Source organism: Pelobates fuscus, chromosome 2 (genome assembly GCF_036172605.1).
Source record: "Pelobates fuscus isolate aPelFus1 chromosome 2, aPelFus1.pri, whole genome shotgun sequence".
Lineage (NCBI taxonomy): Eukaryota > Metazoa > Chordata > Amphibia > Anura > Pelobatidae > Pelobates > Pelobates fuscus.
In genome coordinates, this window is record NC_086318.1 from 154097392 (window position 1) to 154118442 (window position 21051).

General features: G+C 39.6%; 1 protein-coding gene across 1 annotated transcript; it reads left to right on the top strand.

The window, feature by feature from the left end:
- The first annotated feature begins 1535 nt into the window (after positions 1 to 1535).
- LOC134586225 (uncharacterized) lies at positions 1536 to 20510 on the top strand. The gene is made up of 4 exons (XM_063441720.1): positions 1536 to 1952; positions 19627 to 19697; positions 19809 to 19858; positions 19945 to 20510. Exons 1-4 carry the CDS (start codon positions 1536 to 1538, stop codon positions 20508 to 20510), a joined length of 1104 nt encoding a protein of 367 aa, XP_063297790.1.
- Positions 20511 to 21051: the final 541 nt, after the last annotated feature.

Sequence of the window (21051 nt, forward strand, 5' to 3'; positions counted from 1 at the left end):
TAGCATATAAATAGATAAGTCAATAAAGCCGAATAATATATAACGTATAAAGAACTTATTTTTCCCCTACCCTCTCCATATCCCCTTTAGTATCCCTACTCGTTACATTGTGATACCCTCTTCTGAACTCTGATACACTGCATCTCGCTAGTCTGAGGCGAGGCTTAATCCCCATATTACTCCAATATTAGATGGAGTTTGGATGCCACACCATAGGGAATAGGGTGTGGATTCCTGTCCCCAACAAAGGGGGTTGGAGACGGGATGCTTCATGTATTTTTTACATGAGGGACCATGGTTTTTACCATGTTTTATTTGTTGTTGTTTTTTCTTTTTTTTCTTTTGTTGTTGTGTTGACTGTGCCGAGACTATGTCCTATTCTTCTACTTTCTCCGAATGGTTAAAATTCTGACACTTAATGTACAGGGTTTAAATAATCCACATAAAAGATCCATGGTATTTGAATATATTAAAAAAGAAGGTGCAAAAATAGTTTTGTTGCAAGAAACTCATTGGTTAAGGAAAGATACAAAAAGATTTATTCCTAATACTTTTAATATCAAAATATGTTCTTCACTAGAGGATAAAAGAAAATGTGGGGTTGCCTTCCTTGTAACCAGTGACATAGATATACAGATTATGTACCAGGAAATAGATAAAAACGGAAGATACACTATAGTAATATGTAAAATACAAAATGAAATATATACAATAGCGAATTTATATGCACCTAATGTTAAACCTATTGGCTTTATACAAACGGTACTAAACAAAATAGATAATATTAAAAAGGGAAAAGTCCTTATAGGGGGAGACTTTAATTGCATTATGGATGAAACGCTAGATAGAAACTCACTTAAAGGGGTTATCCAAAACAAAAAAACATCAAACCAGCTTAAACTTTCAGTAGGTAGACATGGTTTGTTAGATATATGGAGAATCTACCACCCCCAAGAAAGGGACTTTACGTGCTTTTCAAAAGTTCATTATACATATTCAAGGTTAGATCTATTCTTGGGTACAGTAGAGACATCACTTAAGATAAAGAAGGTCATAATTCAGGAAGTTACTTGGTCAGACCATAACCCGGTTATATTAGACCTTAATATAAGCCCAGATAATAAAATAAGGAACAGTTGGAGACTAAATGATCTTTTATTAAAAAATTCTCAAGAAATAGAGAAAGTGAAAGAATTAACTAAATGTTTCTTTGAAGATAACCAAAACAAAGGTACATCAGATGTAGTAGTCTGGTGCACCTATAAGGCAGTCCTTTTATCAAAATGGGTTCAATAAGAAATAAGAGTAGAAGTTCCTCCTTGACAGACCTATATATTTCGCTAAATGCTCTAACAAGGCTTAATAAAGATAGCCCCTCCAAACAAATGAGTGAGAATATAGATAAAATTAAAGAAAATATTAATGAAATTCTATGGCAGCAAACCGCCAAAAAATTGGAACGCTTAAGAATAAAATGGTATTACAGAGGCAACCGGGCAAATAAAATGCTTACAAATAAAGTTAAAGGATTTAGAATGGCCACGAGGATACAGAAAATTACAACTGAGGAAGGGCCACAACTAACCCCTGAAAAAGTTGGTAAAGCATTTAACTCTTTTTATCAAGAGCTATATAACTTGCCTAACCAACCCAACAATCCAGAAACATATTTTAAAAATAAAAAGATGAAACAGCTATCAGCAGAACAGGTTAATAGTATCAACAAACCTTTCACTGAATTAGAGATTAAGGAGGCAATAGATACGTTAAAAAAGAATAAAACTCCAGGCCCGGATGGCTATCCCAACATATTTTATAAGCAATTTAAGGAAGAATTGGCGCTCCATTTGAAAAATGTATTTAATAAAATTGTGGAGGAAAAGGTCATCCCGGAGGAAATGCTATACGCAAACATTATCCCTATACATAAGCCAGAAAAACCACCAGATCAAGTAAGAAGCTATAGGCCTATTTCCCTGCTAAATTCAGATATAAAGATATATGCTAGCATTCTAGCGAACAGGTTGCAAACCGTCTTACCTTTTATAATTCATAAAGATCAGGTCGGTTTCATAAAAGGTAGACTATCCAGTAATAGTGTGAGAAAAATAATTGATATCCTAGATAGCACTAACGATTCGGGAGTCCCATTTCTGGCCCTATCATTGGATGCAGAGAAGGCCTTTGATAGGGTCAGGTGGGACTTCCTGATAGCAGCTATGAGGGCTTTTGGTTTTGGTGGATGGCTAATGGACGCTGTAATGGCTTTATATTCTTTCCCAAAGGCTAGAAATATAGGGAGAGGTATAACATCCGACTGGTTTAAAATAAGCAACGGGACGAGACAGGGGTGCCCTCTCTCGCCGCTGCTCTACTTGTTATATATCGAACCTCTAGCCTGTGAAATTAGGGAAAACTTAAAGATTAAAGGTGTCAGAATCGGTCAGGAAGTTTATAAAATATCACTATATGCGGACGATGTCCTAATCTCCATTACAGATCCTGTGCCATCATTGGATGAATTGATGAAAGTTATAACTGAATTTGGAAATTATTCCAATCTCAAGCTGAATGTAGTTGAAACAACTATATTAGCAAAAAATCTAAGTAAGGAAGATAGAGGGAAGATTGGGAATAAATATGACTTCGCTTGGGCTAAGAAACATTTGCAATATTTAGGTATCAAAATTACAAGTAACCCAAGTAAAATCATAGAGAACAATATTCTCCCTATGATGAAACAAATAAATAAACTACTTAAAGACCTAAGAACTGCAGAGATATCATGGATTGGGAGAATAAATGTTGTAAAATCATATTTAATGCCCAAATGGAGCTATATATTCCGCATGATACCTCTCAAAATCCCAAAACCATGGCTTACAATGATACAGACAGCTTTTGAGAAGTTTATATGGCTGAAAAAAAAACCGAGGGTGAATAAAAAAATACTAAATATGAGTTCCAAAAAAGGTGGGTTGGGGGTCCCAGATATTCTAGAGACATATGAGACATGCGCGTTGGCTCATTTAATTATATCACTAAAAGAGAGCTCCGCAGAGGAAGCTTGGGCAAAAATAGAAGCCACAAGACTGGGATCTCCAGACTTATTAGCTATATTTTGGAGTCTACAAAAGAGAAATAATACAAACATAGGCCTAATTACGGATAATTTATTATGGCAGTGGAAAAACTGGAAAAAGAGACTTAAGATACTGGATAAAATTATCACGGATATACCCTTCAGCATTTTGACAGTCAATATAGAAGATTTAAATATAAAAAACTGGACGGCTAATGGTATTAATAATATAGATCAAATAATGCAACAGAATCAAATTATGTCCTTTGAGGACATTAGGCAGCTATTTTCCCTTCCCTATAGAGAGAAATTTACATATTTAAGGATAAAACATTTTTTACATAAACATAGGGCCATAGAGTCATCTGAAGGATTACATACATTCATGAATTTAATTAACTCTAAAAGTAATAAAAATTTAGTATCACATTGTGCTAAACTATATAAATCGAGCCCAACATTTCCAGCCCTTGTATCTTGGGAAAAAGACCTACAGGTTACTATTACAAGAAATGAGTGGATAAATGCAAATAATGCCGTAACTAAGGCTATTCATTGTTTAAATTCATCTGAAAGTCATTATAAGATCATTAATAGATGGCATTATGTCCCCACTAAACTGGCAAAAATGTACCCATCCTCTCAATATAAGTGTTGGAGATGTGGCTCATCTAGAGCAGACTATGTCCACATCTGGTGGTCATGCCCAAACCTAAGGCAACTATGGAACAAAGTAGCAACATTTTGTCAAGAGGTGATAAAAGTAGATCTTGACTTTACCTGTAAGTCCTTTGTATTACATCTAGGCTGGCCTAGAATTTCAAGAAGCAAAAAAGATATAGTGATCCACATTCTAACGGAGACCAAAGCAACATTGGCGAGATATTGGAAATTATCTGATTCCCCCACTTGGGACATGATAAAATTTCAGGTCCTGAACCATTGTAAAATGGAGATTGGAATCCTGAGACAAGACAATTATACTAATCCTAGAATAGAACAATGGGAGGAATGGGTAAAAAAGTTAAGCCCTACATAAGGAAAATAGTGGTATCCATTATTTGATTTTAGCACAGTATGAGTACTGGACACTACTGTTAAAAAACTACGTAGCGAACAATAAAAAAAAAAAAATTCTTTTGAGAAGAATAAAAGATGATAAACTTTCTGTGACTTATGAATATAGACAGATCAGAATTTTTTTTAATAATTTTTCATCTTACAGAGCTAACATTGTTGATACGTCTTGGGGCTGTAATGTTTATATATTTTGCATCTCTATATAAAGCCGTTTTCTTGGCTATTAATAATGTACATTTTTTTTTTTTTTTTTTTTTAAAGAAAAAAAAAAAGAGAAAGTAGAAGAAAGGGAAAAAGTAAAGGGGAAAATATCAAGCCCTATAGTAAGGTATTATTTATCAGGATATATATAGATCTCGGCACAGTGTGACTTTATGTTCGTTTTTGTTACGGTTACCCTTAGGCTTGCTGAGAGCTGGACCGTTTAGTCGTCTGGATTCCTAGTTGCTGAAGAGGGGAGAGCTGCTTTCCATAGTATTCCATACGAGTCCTGCAAGTGTAGAATCATCCCACTAGCTATAGCATAGCTAGGATACCTTTCTACCCAAAAAAACGAGTCGAAGCAGCGATTTGAGGGTCAAGTAAGAACTGAGGTCTGGAACACCCAGCCTGCTTTTTATTACAGTCAGGTACACACAGACCCCTCCCAGGGGGAGGTATAAAATAACCAATAACAGCATAGCACAGCCCCCTAATGCCCTCCCCTCTGCTTGGGAGATAATTGAGTTTCCTACTGTATCTACTCAATTATCTCCAAGCTAAAACTTATGCATTTTTATACATTTTTATAACTTTCTCATTTTACCTAGTACATTAATAAAACTTATATTTTTGTGAACAACATACATTGGGGAACAACATACTCAAATTTCGTGCGAATCCGTCCAGTAGTTCCAAAGATATTAAAAAGTCCTTTTGGACCGACCGCACGCCTGTTTGCAAGTCCAGAAACAGGTCCACAGAGTCAGGCTGTGTGGTCGGTCGATGTTTAGCCGGAAAATCGGTAAAGTTCCATCCGAAGCCGGTGTTCGAATATTCGAACGCACTTCGGCTTGTGTCGAAGTGTCGAAGTACATGCGGTTTACACTTCCGCGCTGGTCGCTAGTCGGGTGGTGGTCTATTCCCATAAAAATAGATGACAAAGTTCCTTTCGGCGGTCGGTTCGGAAGTTCGGCCGGGACTTAGCCTCCGCTGTGATGTCGAGGTATCGGAAAAGACACAGGTTACCGATGACCGCATTCAACTGCATTAAAATGGCCGCCGCCACGTGTTCGACTGTAATGGCGGCCGCTTCGACTACCTCGGGGACTTCGACGGCTTCGGCACTTCGGCGGTATTCGAAGTGCCAGTTCAAATATTGCAATGCTGTTCCCAAGTAATTTACAGGTACATAATTAGAACTGGTGTTTCTGTAACAGTTTTGTTTTTATGCTTACATGGTTTATCATAGACAGTAAATAGTTATTTAAGGTTCTCTCAAGTTGAAGTAAAGATACTAAATTTGGTATGTCGTCCAATTTATAATTAAGAGGATAATTAAGGGTAATAAACTAAAAGATTCAGTATCTTAGAGGGCTAGTACTGTCGAAACGTATTTATTGTTTTATTGTTTTTTGTCTATATTTTTTTTTTTTTTAAATAAGTCCTGTACTGTCCTGTACTGTCTATTGTGATAAATTTTTTTGAAAAAAAAAAAAATTAAAAAAAAAAAAAAATAGCTAATCTAGAATAATTTCTCCAACTCAGCTATAGTCCCAATTTGGCCATTTTAATCTGAAATTGTAAATTTGGATTTCAATTTACAATTTGGTTAATAACTCTGGAGAGCTAGGGAACAAGTGTAATATGTCACAAACTGGAGATCAAACATTTACAAAGGTTATTTTTCGATTGTAATGGAGATACATACATATAATTATTACCTTGACTGCCGCCAGACTTGATTTTCACATTGGGATTCAGTGGGCTGGGTCCCTTACAACCTCTGTGGAAATTACAAATGCACGCAATAACATTTATATACACACACACACATTAATATACAGACACGTACATAAATACATTTATATACATGAATATTCACACACTCGAATTTATATAAACACACGTAGTCATATTAATACACACATTTTGTTTTTGCTTTTTAGTGAGACTGTTATCCCTGGTTTCTAGTGATTTGTTGCTGGGATCAGCCTGTACATTGACTGCACAGCTTTCTGCAGCTCTGTACTGATGCCGTGTCTTCAGCACAGGTAGCAGTGCCTGCTCAGGGGACATATGGATTCTGTGTGCAACCCGCTGCCACTTGTAACCTGAAGCAGACTGCCCCTCCCACCTTCATTATTATTATTGGTATTTATATAGCGCCAACTAATTCCGCAGCGCTTTACAATATTATGTTAGGGGTAAATGACACCGTGACAACGGAACAATAGGTAAATGAGGGCCCTGTGCAAACAAGCTTACAGTCTAGAGTATTATTATTAATATTATTGCCATTTATATAGCGCCAACAGATTCCGTAGCGCTTTACAATATTATGAGAGGGGATTTAACTATAAATAGGACAATAACAAATAAACTTACAGGAACAATAGGTTGAAGAGGACCCTGCTCAATTCTATAGGAGGTGGGGTGTAAAACACATTAGGAAAGGAATTTGCAATCAAATAAGGTGGGCTGCCCTTTAGGAGAGGGCAAGAGACAGGTATGTGAGGTAAGGGTTAGTCTTGGAGGCCATAAGCTTTCCTAAAGAGATGGGTTTTAAGGCACTTCTTAAAAGATGCAAGACTAGGGGAGAGTCTGATAGCAGTAGGCAGGCTATTCCATAGGAAGGGAGCCGCCCGCGAGAAGTCCTGCAAGCGCGAGTTGGCCGTAAGGGTGCAGACAACGGACAGGAGGTGGTCACGGGCAGAGCGGAGAGACCGAAAAGGGACATACCTATGGATCTGTGAGGAGATATAAGAGGGGCTAGAGTTGTTCAGTGCTTTATAGGTGTGAGTTAGTACCTTGAATTGACTCATATAGCATACAGGAAGCCAATGTAAGGACTGGCAGAGGGGTGAGGTGTGAGAGAAACGACTAGAGAGCAAAATCAGTCTAGCAGCAGCGTTCATTACGGACTGTAGTGGTCCAGTACGGCTTTTGGGAAGACCAATCAGGAGAGGGTTACAATAATCCATGCAGGAAATTACTAGAGCATGGACAAGCTCCTTGGTAGTATCTGGTGCAAGAAAGTGGCGGATGCGGGCTATGTTTTTAAGATGGACTCTACAGGATTTGGCAACATGCTGGATGTGAGGCTCAAAGGTGAGACCAGAGTCAAGTATGACGCCAAGACAGCGCGCTTGCAAGGATGGACTGATGTTAGTACCAGAAACTTGAAGGGAGAGCGAAAGGAGGATCAGAATTAGGAGGAGGAAAGACAAGGAGCTCAGTTTTTGAGAGATTGAGTTTCAGAAAGCGGGAGGACATCCAGTCAGAGATGGAAGAAAGGCAAGCAGTGAGACGTTGCAGGACGGTAGGGGAGAGGTCCGGGGAGGAGAGATTAAGCAGGGTGTCATCAGCGTACAGGTGGTAGTGGAATCCAAAAGAGGTAATACGTTTGCCAAGAGAGGCAGTATAAAGAGAAAATAGAAGGGGACCAAGGACGGAGCCTTGGGGGACTCCAACCGAGACAGGACGAGGGGAGGAGGTATCATTAGAAAAAGAGACACTGAATGAGCGTTGGGAGAGATAAGAGGAAAACCACGAGAGGACAGAGTCACAGAGACCAAGCGATTGAAGAGTTTGAAGAAGGAGAGCATGATCAACGGTGTCAAAGGCCGCTGAGAGGTCAAGATGAATTAGTATGGAGTAGTGGCCTTTGGATTTAGCTGCAATTAGGTCGTTAGTAACTTTGATAAGGGCAGTCTCTGTAGAGTGGAGAGGGCGGAAGCCAGATTGAAGGGAGTCAAGGAGAGAGTTGGAATTGAGGAAATGAGACACACGGGTAAAGACAAGTCTTTCCAGAAGCTTTGAGGAAAAAGGGAGCAGGGATATGGGACGGTAGTTAGATGGATGGGTGGATGGGTCGAGGGATGTTTTTTTTAGTATAGGTACTACAGTGGTATGTTTAAGGTCAGCAGGGACGATGCCAGAAGAGAGCGAGCAGTTGAAGATGTGTGTTAAAGAAGGCACGAGACAAGTGGAGAGAGATCTGATAAGGTGAGATGGGACAGGATCGAGTGGGCAAGTGATGGGGCGAGAGGAGCAAAGAAGAGCAGCCACCTCTTGGTCAGTAGCTGGGGAGAATGTCTGAAGGGTAGGAAAGGCATGATCTATGTGTGGTTGAGAAACAGAAAGGCAAGGAGGGGAGAATTCTTTCCTTAGCTGTTCAATCTTGTCAGTGAAGTAACATGCAAAGTTATCAGCAGTAAGGTTAGTTTGGGGGGTGGCCACAGCAGGGCGAAGAAGAGAATTAAAGGTGTCAAAGAGACGCCTGGGTTTGCGGGAACATGAACTAATAAGAGAGGAAAAATAGGACTGTTTGGAAAGAGCAAGGGCTGCACTGTATGAACACAATATGAATCTATAATGGAGAAAGTCTGATTGGGTGCGAGACTTCTTCCAGGAGCGTTCAGCACAACGGGAGCATCTTTGCAGGTAGCGCATTGATTTAGTATGCCATGGTTGGGGGCGGGTCCTCCTTGAGGTACTTGTTTGGAGTGACGCTGCAGCGTTCAAGGCAGATGTAAGAGTAGAGTTATATGTGGAGATGGCCAGTGAAGGACAGGAGAGGGAAGGGATGGACAGCAGTCGTGAATCAATGTCAGCTGACAACTGCTGGAGATCAAGAGAATTAAGGTCCCTCCTGAGTTGAGGGGGGTTAGGCTGAGGTTGTTGGGTGAGGGGGTACGCGAGAGCAAATGATAAGAGGTTGTGATCAGAGAGTGGATATGGAGTGTTGCAGATATTAGATACTGTACATGCATAAGTGAAGATTAGGTCAAGGGTATTGCCAGCTACATGGGTGGGAGAATTTGCCCACTGCGATAGCCCGAGGGAGGAAGTAATTGAAAGTAGTTTAGTGGCTGCAGAGGTCAAAGGTGGGTTTATAGGAATATTGAAGTCCCCGAGAATTAGGGATGGAATGTTAGAAGAGAGGAAATAGGGTAGCCAGGCAGCAAAGTGGTCAAAGAAGAGAAGAGAGGAACCAGGGAGACGGTAAATAACAGCAATGTTAGCAGAGAACGGTTTGAAAAGGCGAATTGAATGTATTTCAAATGACGGGAAAGAGAGGGAAGGGGGGGGGTGGGAAGAGGTTTAAAGGAGCAGTGAGGGGAGAGGAGAAACCCAACACCACCACCTTTACATTCAGAGTTTCTTGGGTTGTTAAATTGCAAACAGAGTGTGCGTTCCAGAGGGCAGTATTGAAGGAGGATTTAGAGGAACATGAGATGGGTATGAGATTAGTGTGGATCCTTGGGTTAGTATGTGGTGAGTTTGTGGAGAGGGGACCGGGGTTTGGAGAGACATCACCAGCTGCTAGAGTAGATGGGGTACAAATACACTTGAGGGCAGCAAGGGTGACAGCCACCAAACAAGGTGGAAAATTAGCAGTGCTGGAGGTGAGAGTGGAGTATGGCTCTTTTAGGAGAGCGAGAGACAGATTTGGATAAGTATAGATAAGTTACTGTGGGAATCGATAAGCATTTCTGAACAGATGTGTTTTGAGGGACTTCTTAAATAATTGAAACATAGAATGTGACAGCAGATAAGAACCATTTGGCCCATCTAGTCTGCCCAATATTTCAAAATACTTTCATTAGTCCCTGGCCTTATCTTATAGTTAGGATAGCCTTATGCATATCCCATGCATGCTTAAACTCTTTACTGTGTTAACCTCTACCACTTCCGCTGGAAGGCTATTCCACGCATACACTACCCTCTCAGTAAAGTAATACTTCCGGATATTATTTTTAAACTTTTGCCCGTCTAATTTAAGACTATGTCCTCTTGTTGTGGTAGTTTTTTCTTCTTTTAAATATAGTCTCCGCCTACTGTGTTGATTCCCTTTATGTATTTAAATGTTTCTATCATATCCCCCCTGTCTCGTCTTTCCTCCAAGCTATACATGTTAAGATCCTTTAACCTTTCCTTGTACGTTTTATCCTGCAATCCACAAACCAGTTTAGTAGCCATTTTCTGAACTCTCTCTAAAGTATCAATATCCTTCTGGCGATACGGTCTCCAGTACTGCGTACAATACTCCAATTTAGGTCTCACCAGTGTTCTGTACAATGGCATGAGCACTTCCCTCTTTCTAATGCTAATACGTCTCCCTCTACAACCAAGCATTCTGCTAGCATTTCCTGCTGCTCTATTACATTGTCTGCCTACCTTTAAGTCATCAGAAATAATCACCCCTAAATTCCTTTCCTCAGATGTATCAAATATTCTGTACTCTGTCCTTGGGTTTTCATGTCCAAGATGCATTATCTTGCACTTATCCACATTAAATGTCAGGTGACACAACTCTGACCATTTTTCTAGTTTACCTAAATCATTTGCCATTGAAGACTAGGGGAGATTCTGATGGGGATAGGCAGGCTGTTCCAAAAGAAGGGAGCCGCCCGCGAGAAGTCCTGCAAGCGCGAGTTAGCAGTAAGGGTGCGAGTTAGCAGTAAAAATAGGCTTTATTTGAAAATTATTGGATAGGAATTTCAAAGGATTCCAATCTGCTAGTAAATATTTTCAAGTGATTTATCTAAATAATTTACCATAGAAGTATAAAGGAATGTTTGTGGATAAATCACTTGAAATATTTTTCTAACAGATTTGAATAATTTAGAAAGTTTATCCAAAAATAAAAAAGTAAGGCTATAATCTTTATCATCTAGTTTTCGTTTACCGTTCCAACACCATCTTCTCAATCTGAACTATTTGACCAGTGGGAAAATAGTTTGGATTCTTTTAAAGGGACACTTGAGGCACCCAGACCACTTTAGCTTATAGAAGTGGTCTGGGTGCAGTGTCCCTGTCTCCCTTAGTCCTGAAATGTAAATCATTGCAGTTTTAGAGAAAATGATTACATTGCAGGGCTAAGACTGCCTCTAGTGGCTGTCAGACAGCCACTAGACGCACTTCCTGATGGTTAACTGACTTTTGGTTGCCTAACTGACGCTGGACGTCCTCACGCATTGTTTGTATGAGGACATCCGCCCTCCGTAAAATCCTCAGAGGAAAACATTGAAGCAATGCTCACCTCCCTGTCAAATTAAGTCAAAGGAGGAGTGGCAATCCAGCGCCAAAGGAGATTGCCCCTGGAATCAGGTAAGTGTTAATAGGATTTTTAATCCCTTTCCATACGGGGAGAACTATAATGTAAGGAATGCTATTTTGTATTCCTTACATTATAGAATTCCTTTAAATAAGATGTGACAGAAGCTCCTGTGCAGCAGCTTTCTGGAGCGGCATGAAAAGGGGTTATTGTAACTGTGGGGGCCCCGGATGTGTGCTACGCTTTCCACTCAGATTTCTTGGGATCACCTGGTCTCATTTTACACCTCGATCGTCTGACCTGGAGTTAGCCTGGAACTGTTCCTCAGATTGGGACTGTGCCGAGGTCCGGTCAATCTTTAAGCAGGTATTGCGTCCCCTTACCTCAAAATAGAGCACTATTTGGAGGGGAGGTCAGAGAGACGGAGGATATCTGAAGCTTGAGAGCGCTCTCCTCCCCTGAGGCCCAGGAACCCCTTTTTGGAGACCAGGACTAAGCCACCACGTGCCTGGAACTTATTGCTGGATCAGAGAATAGCTGCAACCCAGTAAAATGTTGTATATTAGGTGCGGATTCTACAATAAGAGCGCTATTTGGACAGTGACGGTGTTTGGTGGCAAGCTTTCCAGGGATATATATTGCTGGTACGGCCCAGGGAAAGATGGTTCTGGTGTACATTTTGAATGCTGTACCTTTGGACTATGAGAGCACAACAGGGAACTGATTGAGAAGGTAGAGATAATGTGATTAATCCCCAGACTGAGTGGAGCCGGGAAGAGACTATTGTATAATAGATTCTATAGTATAAAAGACCCCCTTTAGGGAATGTCAACATTGTTATATAAATACCTGTGTGCATGCAATAAAGATTAATTCCACCCCCTACATTCATCTTTAATCACTGCCCTACAGAAGGAAAGGTCTCATGAAGTATATTCTTTGGTGGAAGAGGTTCTCAGCGGCCCCAGTCGAACTTTGGCGACTGAGTCTGAAGGGCTCCAGGATCCCTAAGAGCAGCTAGGAAGCTGACCTGGCACAGGTAGCAAGTCGGAGTTTCAGAGCTCCATCATATAAGAACCCAGAATTTATTTCAGATCAAGATTTTAGCCATTCAGTCACATCCAGACAGGATGAAATCTGGACACATTTTTGATTTATTTGGAGCTGGTATTGCACAATTTAAACACTGTGAAATAGTGTGAATAATGTTCAGGTATGGTGTCCAAATGCCCCTAGACAGCTGTGGGTGCTCTTTTCCAAATCATGACCAAGGGCCTTTGGGCTTTAGTTAATAACCCTGCTAGACAGACCCATAATGCCCCAATAATTAAAACACATCAACTTGTATGTGCATAGATTTGATTAACTTAAGTATACTATGTGTGTTGCATGAGCAAATGTGAATTTTTGTAAATTCATCTGCAAAATGGAGAAGAAAATAATCAGTAAATTTGGTCAGATGGAATACAGTTTATTAAGCATAAACAAAAAGTTTGATAAATATTTTAAGTCTATATTTTATATAGGATTTACAAGTAAAAGTAATTTATATTAAAGCATACACAGGATAATTTCAAATTAAATTGAAATACCGAATCCAACCAGACTTGCCTTTAGTTTAAAAAAAAATAAAAAAATAGATGATTGTGTCAAGAGTACAAACGTATTTCTGACACTATAGTGGTAAAAACCCAATTACGTTACTGGCCCTTCTTGCCTGCCTTTAAAAAGGTATTTTACTTACCTATTTTCAAGCACTGCACAGATCTTGCCGTTGCTGAGGTCGTCAAAGTTGATGATCTCAGCCACTAATTCTTTCCCATAGGAAATCATTGGGAGGCTATTCTATGTACGCAGCACTGTGCCAGTCAGCATCTCCTCATGAGATACATTGTATCAATTCATCTATGTGGGGAGCGTTCAACATCTTGCAGAGTGAATGTCAGTACTGGACACTTTGCAGCACTGGACTAGGAAGCACCTGCAGTGGCTGTCTAAGTGACTACCACTAGCGGGGTAATGTAAACACTGCCTTTTTTATGAAAAGGCACTGTTTATATTATTAAGTCTGCAGAGGCAGGCTGTAGGCACCAGAACAACAACATTAAGCTGCATTTGTTCTGGTGACTATAGTGTTCCTTTAAATGAGAATGCTCATATGGTTGCAATTTAGACATTTTAATAACATTTAATTTGACTGTTTTCAAACAATCTAATCAAGTTTTGTATGTCTGACTATGTATACAAAACAAAGTTAAAGAGGAAAAGAAAATAAGGCTTATTTAGGAGCAAAAAAAAAATAAAAAATATGGACACAGGCTTAACCCTTTCAGGACCGCTGACGGTTCAGGACCGTCAGCGGTAAAACATGCGTTTGGACCGCTGACGGTCCTGAACCGTCATAACGGTCTGGGGCTACTTACCTGATCGCCGTCGGTCCCACGGCGGCGATCAGTGCTCCACCCGGTCCAGGGGGGTTGCCTGTCTGCCCGGGCAGTCCCCCCTCGGCAGATCAGGACCCTGCGGCCATGTGATCACTCGATCACATGACCGCAATAGGTGTCTGTATCTGCCTGCAGGGGGACTGTCTGTGCTGACAGGCAGTCTCCCTGCAAGTGAAAAATCAAAAAAATAAAGTTAAAAAAAAACAGTGTAAAATCAGTGTAAAAAAATAATAATAATATGTGTATATATATATATGATATATATACATGTATTATATCTATATATAATATATGTATATGTATCATATATATAATGTCATATTAAGTGTATTTTTATATTTATATATACGTATATTAATATAAAAATACACTTATATTTAAATTACACACGAATATATACAATATATATAATTGCTATATATATGGTATATATATATTATTATAAAATACAAATAATATGTTAATAAAAATAAATAACAAAAAATAAAAATAATTTTTAATAATTATAAAAAAATATTTATATATGCAATTTTATTCTAACAGTATTTTGATATATATATATATATAAATATATATTTATATCAAAATATACTTAGAATGTAATGATATATATATCTATGTATAAATAAATAAATAAAAACAATACGAAATATACATATGTCCATATACATAATTACATAAATAATTTCATAAATATACACGTAGACGTCAAATATATAAATATGTATATATATTAAAATTCTACATGTGTATTTATGTAATGTTTTTACCTAATTAAGTAATTTTAATGATTGCAATTTGAGGGACCTGCCTGCCAACCCAGGCCGAAAGTCCAGATAATTTAATTTGCTAGCACTGTGTTTAACCCTGTAACTTTCTATGACACCCTAAAACCTGTACATGGGGGTACTGTTTTACTCGGGAGACTTCGCTGAACACAAATATTAGTGTTTCAAAACAGTAAAACATATCACAGCGATGATATTGTCAGTGAAAGTGAAGTTTTTTGCATTTTTCACACACAAACAGCACTTTCACTGAGGATATTATTGCTGTGATACATTTTACTGTTCTGATACACTAATATTTGTGTTCAGCGAAGTCTCCTGAGTATAACAGTACCCCACATGTAGAGGTTTTATAGTGTTTGTGAAAGTTACAGGGTCAAATATAAGGCTTGATTTTACTTTTTTTTTAATTGAAATTTGTCGGATTGGTTAGGTTGCCTTTGAGAGCGTATGGTAGCCAAGGAATGAGAATTAGCCCCATGATGGCATACCATTTGCAAAAGAAGACAACCCAAGGTATTGCAAATGGGGTATGTTCAGCCTTTTTTAGTAGCCACTTAGTCACAAACACCGGCCAAAGTTAGCGTTTCTTGCATTTTTAACACACAAACAAATATAAATGCTAACTTTGGCCAGTGTTTGTGACTAAGTGGCTACTAAAAAAAACTGGACATACCCAATTTTGAATACCCTGGGTTGTCTACTTTAAAAAAAATATGTACATGTTAGGTGTGTTTCAGGGATTTATGACAGATAACGGTGTTACAAGGTCACTATTGATACATTTAAAATATATATATATTGAAACAGCAATTTCCTACTTGTATTTATAGGCCTATAACTTGCAAAAAAAAGCAATAAAGCATGTAAACACTGGGTGTTTTTAAACTCGGGACAAAATTTTGAATCTATTTAGCAGTTTTTTTCATTAGCTTTTGTAGATAAGTAAAAGATTTTTCAAGTAAAAGTCCAAAAACATGTTTTTTTTTTTAATTTTTCACCATATTTTATTATTTTTTTTAAATACAATATTGGACATAATACAAATAATGGTATGTAAAGAAAGCCCCTTTTGTCCTGAAAAAAACAATATATAACTTGTATGGGAACCGTAAATGAGAGAGCGGAAAATTACAGCTAAACACAAACACCACAAAAGTGTTAAAACTGCTCTGGTCCTTAACGTACAAACATCGCAAAAACAGGCCGGTCCTGAAGGGGTTAAAGCCCAAATTTCCAAATTGTCTGCCTTTACAACTTGGATACTTTTAACCTATACAATTCTCCACAATAAGGGGGTAAGTGAATAAACTTCAATGAAAAGACTAGAAAATGCATCTAAAGAAAAACATGTGAAGAAAAAGTTTGGGAGCTTAGTCTATTCTGACACACCTTCTCCAAAATGGTAATTGCATGTCCAACTAGTTCACAGTGAATTGAGTTAATGAGTTCTGAAGAAACAAATGTTTAAATCTATTGAAGTGACAATATACATTATCATACAAATGACCCCATGTTAACTCTGCTCAGTATGTTTCAATGTAACTTCTGTTCCTGGTGGTAATAAAACACCTAGAGATGTTGCTTGCACATATGTCCTCAAAGGGACACTATAATCACTAGAACCACTGCAGCTTTAAGCGGCACTGTCATCCTCTCTATAAAATTAGAATCTTTATGAAATACTCATATTGACTGTGTTGGAGTTTCACTGCAATTACAAACCAGTCAAGATATATACCGAGACAAATTAGGAACTACTAGGGGTTAAAACTACAGGGCCACTGCACCCAGACCACTTCATTGAGATTAAGTGTTCGGGTTACTTTAGTGGTCCTTTAAATTTTAAAAAAAAAACCTGAAGTTCCTAAACCTGCAGCACTCGCTTCAGCATGGAGACCCTCCCCAGACCAAAACAGGTTCCACCAAGCAAAAGAGTCTTTGAGGAGTCCTGGTCTTTATGGAAAAGAGGTTTCTTTTATCATAAAATCCAGTCTAACATTGGTTTAGAGCACAAGTTAGCAATCTGACTTGTGATGTACTTTTTTTGTAATCACAGAGACATGATCTACAACCTTGTCAGCAAGACATTAAAGGGACACTGTAGGCACCCAAAGCACTTCAGCCCATTGAAGTGGTCTGGGTGCAAACTCCCATCACCCTTAACCCTTCAAGTGTAATTATTGCAGTTTTTTTATAAACTGCAATAAATACCTTGCAGGGTTAAGTCCACCTCTAGTGGCTGTCTACCAGACAGCCACTAAAGGGACAACCAGCTTCTTAGACCACTTTTGGTCGTCTAAACAATGCTGGATGTCCTCATGCTATGCATGAGGACCTCCGTCGCTGGAATCCCCATAGGAAAGCAGCCGGCGGGGGAGAAGCGTGGGCAGAGCCAGAACCAGTGGCGCTAGATTCAGGTAAGTGTCTGAAGGGGTTTTAACCCCTTCAGCGCCGTGGGATGAAGGTGGGAGGGGGGCACCACTCCAGGAATCTGCAGTGCCAGAAAACAGGTTTGTTTTCATGGCACTGGAGAATCCCTTTAACAACCCCAAGCTATATAACCAGCCTTTTGTAAAACTTTTGCTAGAGAGGAGCTGTGCCATTTAAATTGTCCTGAGTAGTCTCTTAATTGATCTGTTTACAGCGTTTCCCAAATCTAATTGCATATGCCCATGCACCAGCAAGTCTACAGCAATACTTTAATGTACACTGCACAGGTCCCAATTGCTTGTCACACTAGCAACCCTAGCAGCATTGAGATGTATGTATTCAGGGCAGTAGGTATGGAGTCTTAAAGAGGCAAGGTAGGTCCTAAGGGGCAAGCCAGTGCCACTGGTATGCCCAACAGAGCAGTCTGCTCAGAAAAATACAGGACAATCCAAAGAAGGGGCATATGATATGAGCCATATCTGGCTAAGCACTCTCTGCATGGTCTTTATGCCCTCAGCACAGTGTATGCCATCTAATGATGCAGGACACAAGGGAACTAAATCAGAATGGCAGGATAGGAGTCCAAAATAAGCACTGATGAGAGGCCTGTAACAGATATAAAGGATTGCATATCTACTCCACTTTACACTTATAAATGCTGGAATATCTACTCTTCATGTTCATACTCTCTCATAAAAGCCTCCTTTCCCCCACAATCTCCCATATGTAAAGGCACCCATACAGATAAGACGTCATGCCTACATAGGCTGTATAAGTACACTTTTGTGACTAGCTCAATTAATTTAGAAAAAATCCTGTAGCTGTGCTACGAGTGATCAGAAGCTGCACCCCCAACAACCTCTATTACCTTGCTTAGTTGTTTCATTTATGTATTTTCATTAAAGGAAAGTGCTAATTGCTAAAAGACATGCATTGTATTGCCATATTTTTCCTCTCCCCAGGTTGTTGCAAGTCTTCATGTCATTCTCCCTTCCAATGTACCCTACCAAAATCCTCTCCTAATATTGCATTCACCCACTATTTACTGGTTGTAACATTACCAACCCCATGTCACCTTACTCCACCATATTCACATTATTTTAAAACTTTTTTGAGGCTCCTTCCCATTTACTCTCATAGTGTCTAATGAAATGTCACACATTACCTGTAATGCAGGAAGTGATGTTACAGTACAGTTTCATTCCGCTTGTATGTTTTTTGAGCTTCTACAAACCAGAATCCTTTCACCTTCCTCCCTACCCAGGCTTATTATTGACTCACGGATGGTGAATACTTAAGCCCATATCTTTATAATGCAGCCAAACCTAAAGTCCACTTTCCTGGCTAATCATGGCAGCATCACTTATGGGTAGCTCCTCCCTTAGCAGTCACAGGACAGGAATTAATTAGATTAATTAATTAGACTGATGGGTATAAAGAGTCCCTCCTCCCCTTACACCTCAGTCTTTTTTCCTGTCCTTAGCAAGTTATACAGGACTTTTTACGTTTTATTTTATGGCCGCCTTCCTGCGTTTGTCGTGGGTTCGTTCCAAATTAAGTTCAGCCTCTCTTCATTTGAAGGACCCAGTAAACAGCCTGCATGAGCAGGACTAACTGGGTCAGGTTCAGTGTAAGTACTGAACTACAGCGTGGGATAAATGTCAGGTGTTCTGAGGGAGACACTGTTCCTGATTATCATGGGGTTGGTTATCCTTAAAAATTCCCCTAGTTATTGTAGTGCCCCTAGTAATTGGGGTCTAAAATCCCCCCTTACCTTGTTGGCAGTGCTTTGGAATCCATACTGCATGGGGTCATACTGAGGGATGGCTATGTGTAATCCGGTGGTGTTTGGTTATCTACTCTTGGAGTGTTTTTCCTATCAATCTTCCCTGGGTTGCCTCCTGGGTGCTTGCTGAGAGTGGCTGTGCCTGTGGGGGCTGTACGTTGACTTTGTTGGCTGTTCTTGGGGTCCAGTGTTGTTAGCTGGAACGCCGTATGCGTTCCAGCCATCTGTTAGTTGATGTGGACGGATATGGCGAAACCGGAAGTACCTTGCGCCGGCCGCGAGGTTTGGAACGCATGGCGTGCGTTCCAGTGGTCTGCGCATGCGCGGACCGGATGCGGCTATATTTAAACTGGACAAAAACAGAAATAGCTGGGCTGCACTCACGGTCTTGAGTAGAAAAAGTATAAATTTATTCCATAAGTTATAGCAAAATCGACGTTTCGGTCCACACAGGGACCTTCCTCAGGATAAAATGAGATGTCATTTGATCCTGAGGAAGGTCCCTGTGTGGACCGAAACGTCGATTTTGCTATAACTTATGGAATAAATTTATACTTTTTCTACTCAAGACCGTGAGTGCAGCCCAGCTTTTTCTGTTTTTGTTCTATCAACATCCCCATGGGAATTGGCACCCGGCAAGTATCATTAATACAATTTATTAACTTTAAGCAAGAGTGCATGGATTCTTCTATTTTTGTATATTTAAACTGGGTGATGCTGACACTTGCCTGTGCGCTGTGTCCGCTGTTCAGGATTTCGGTCTTTGCCGTTCCTCCTGTACTGTTGTGTCTTGGCTGCCTGGAGTGTTTCCTGTCACCATAAGGTAGGATTGCCTGTTTCTATGTTGTTTTGCTGGGGGTTTGGTTTTGCTTGCCAGTTTGCCTCTGATTTCTTATTGGAATTGTGTTTTGAATTTTCCTTTATTCCTCTTTAGAGTATGGATTCTCCCTCTGCCTCTGATAGATCCCTCTCTAGAAAACATAGGTGAGCCATTTATTTTTTAAAGGGGGGTTGTTAAAAAGAGTGCCATACTAAGCCTGTAATATATGTTGTATATGGCTTTATTTCAGCCCCAGCAAACAATTGGATTCTCCAGCAAGGAGAAAAGACCAATAAATGCATTCATTGTTCATCACCGGCTCCGCATGGAAGGAACCTTTGCAGGGAATGCTTGTCGGAAGCGGCTAATGTCCCCAGTAGGGGTTCCCCGCAGGACGACCTTAAACTTTGGATTTCCCAAGCTATTGCTGAGGGCTTTAAGTCTACCACGGGGTCTGGTGGTCCGAGTAAGAGACGCAGAGCGGAACCTCAGTCTTCCAGCTCTGGAGAAGACCCTGACCTGTGGGAGGTCTCGGATGATGGAGAGGAGGAAGTTGAATATGCCCCCAGGTCTCTTGACTCGAAGTCTATCGATAGACTTATTACCCTCCTCAGAGACACTCTTAGTCTCACGGAAGAAAAGTCTGAATTGAGAGAGGCTGACAGGTTTTTTGAGGACTTAAAACCTAATAGACCAACTTTCCCGGTACATTCCTCAATTAGGGACATGATCCTTCAAGAATGGAATAAACCAGAAAGGAAACCCACCTTGAAAATCCAGAGTGAGGTCTGGGACGCACGCCAACCTCACGAATAGCCGGCAGGGAGTGTGACACACTATCCATATCCATCCTGATCAGTCCCCATAACAAAAACGGAACTACATACACAGATGTGCTGGTAATAATCTTGCAATACGTCCCTGACTTATATTTATTTGTTTATATGCAGTTTTATATTTTTATTGATTTTTTTCACTTTGAATGCCTCAACATAGGCGTTCTTTCTAATAAATTTTTAACTATTTTTAACTTAATTTGGATTTCATTGGACTTTACTGATTTTTACTTTTATTTTTCCACTATATCATGGAATACAGTCATCTATACTGTATTTCCATTTGATAAGAAACATACCTCTATATAACAAAGTATATTATCTGGTATATACTCTGCTCACTCTGTGTCCACATATTTAAAGACGTATACACCATAAACTTTCGTGTTATTACGTATCAAGGTTATACTGATTTATCACATCATAGGCAACAGTTCCTTATACTGATTCCCTATGTATGAAAGTGATCCCAATTTATATATATTTGTTTTGCACAAAGTATAGTATTTGGTATGTACCTA

Excerpts from the sequence above, each read along its gene's own strand:
- LOC134586225 (XM_063441720.1), top strand. The coding sequence starts at position 1,536 with ATGGCCACGAGGATACAGAAAATTACAACTGAGGAAGGGCCACAACTA. Across the intron at positions 1,953-19,626 it reads CAGAAAAACCACCAGATCAA|GATTTCGGTCTTTGCCGTTC; the intron begins GTAAGAAGCTAT and ends TCCGCTGTTCAG. Across the intron at positions 19,698-19,808 it reads GTGTTTCCTGTCACCATAAG|AGTATGGATTCTCCCTCTGC; the intron begins GTAGGATTGCCT and ends ATTCCTCTTTAG.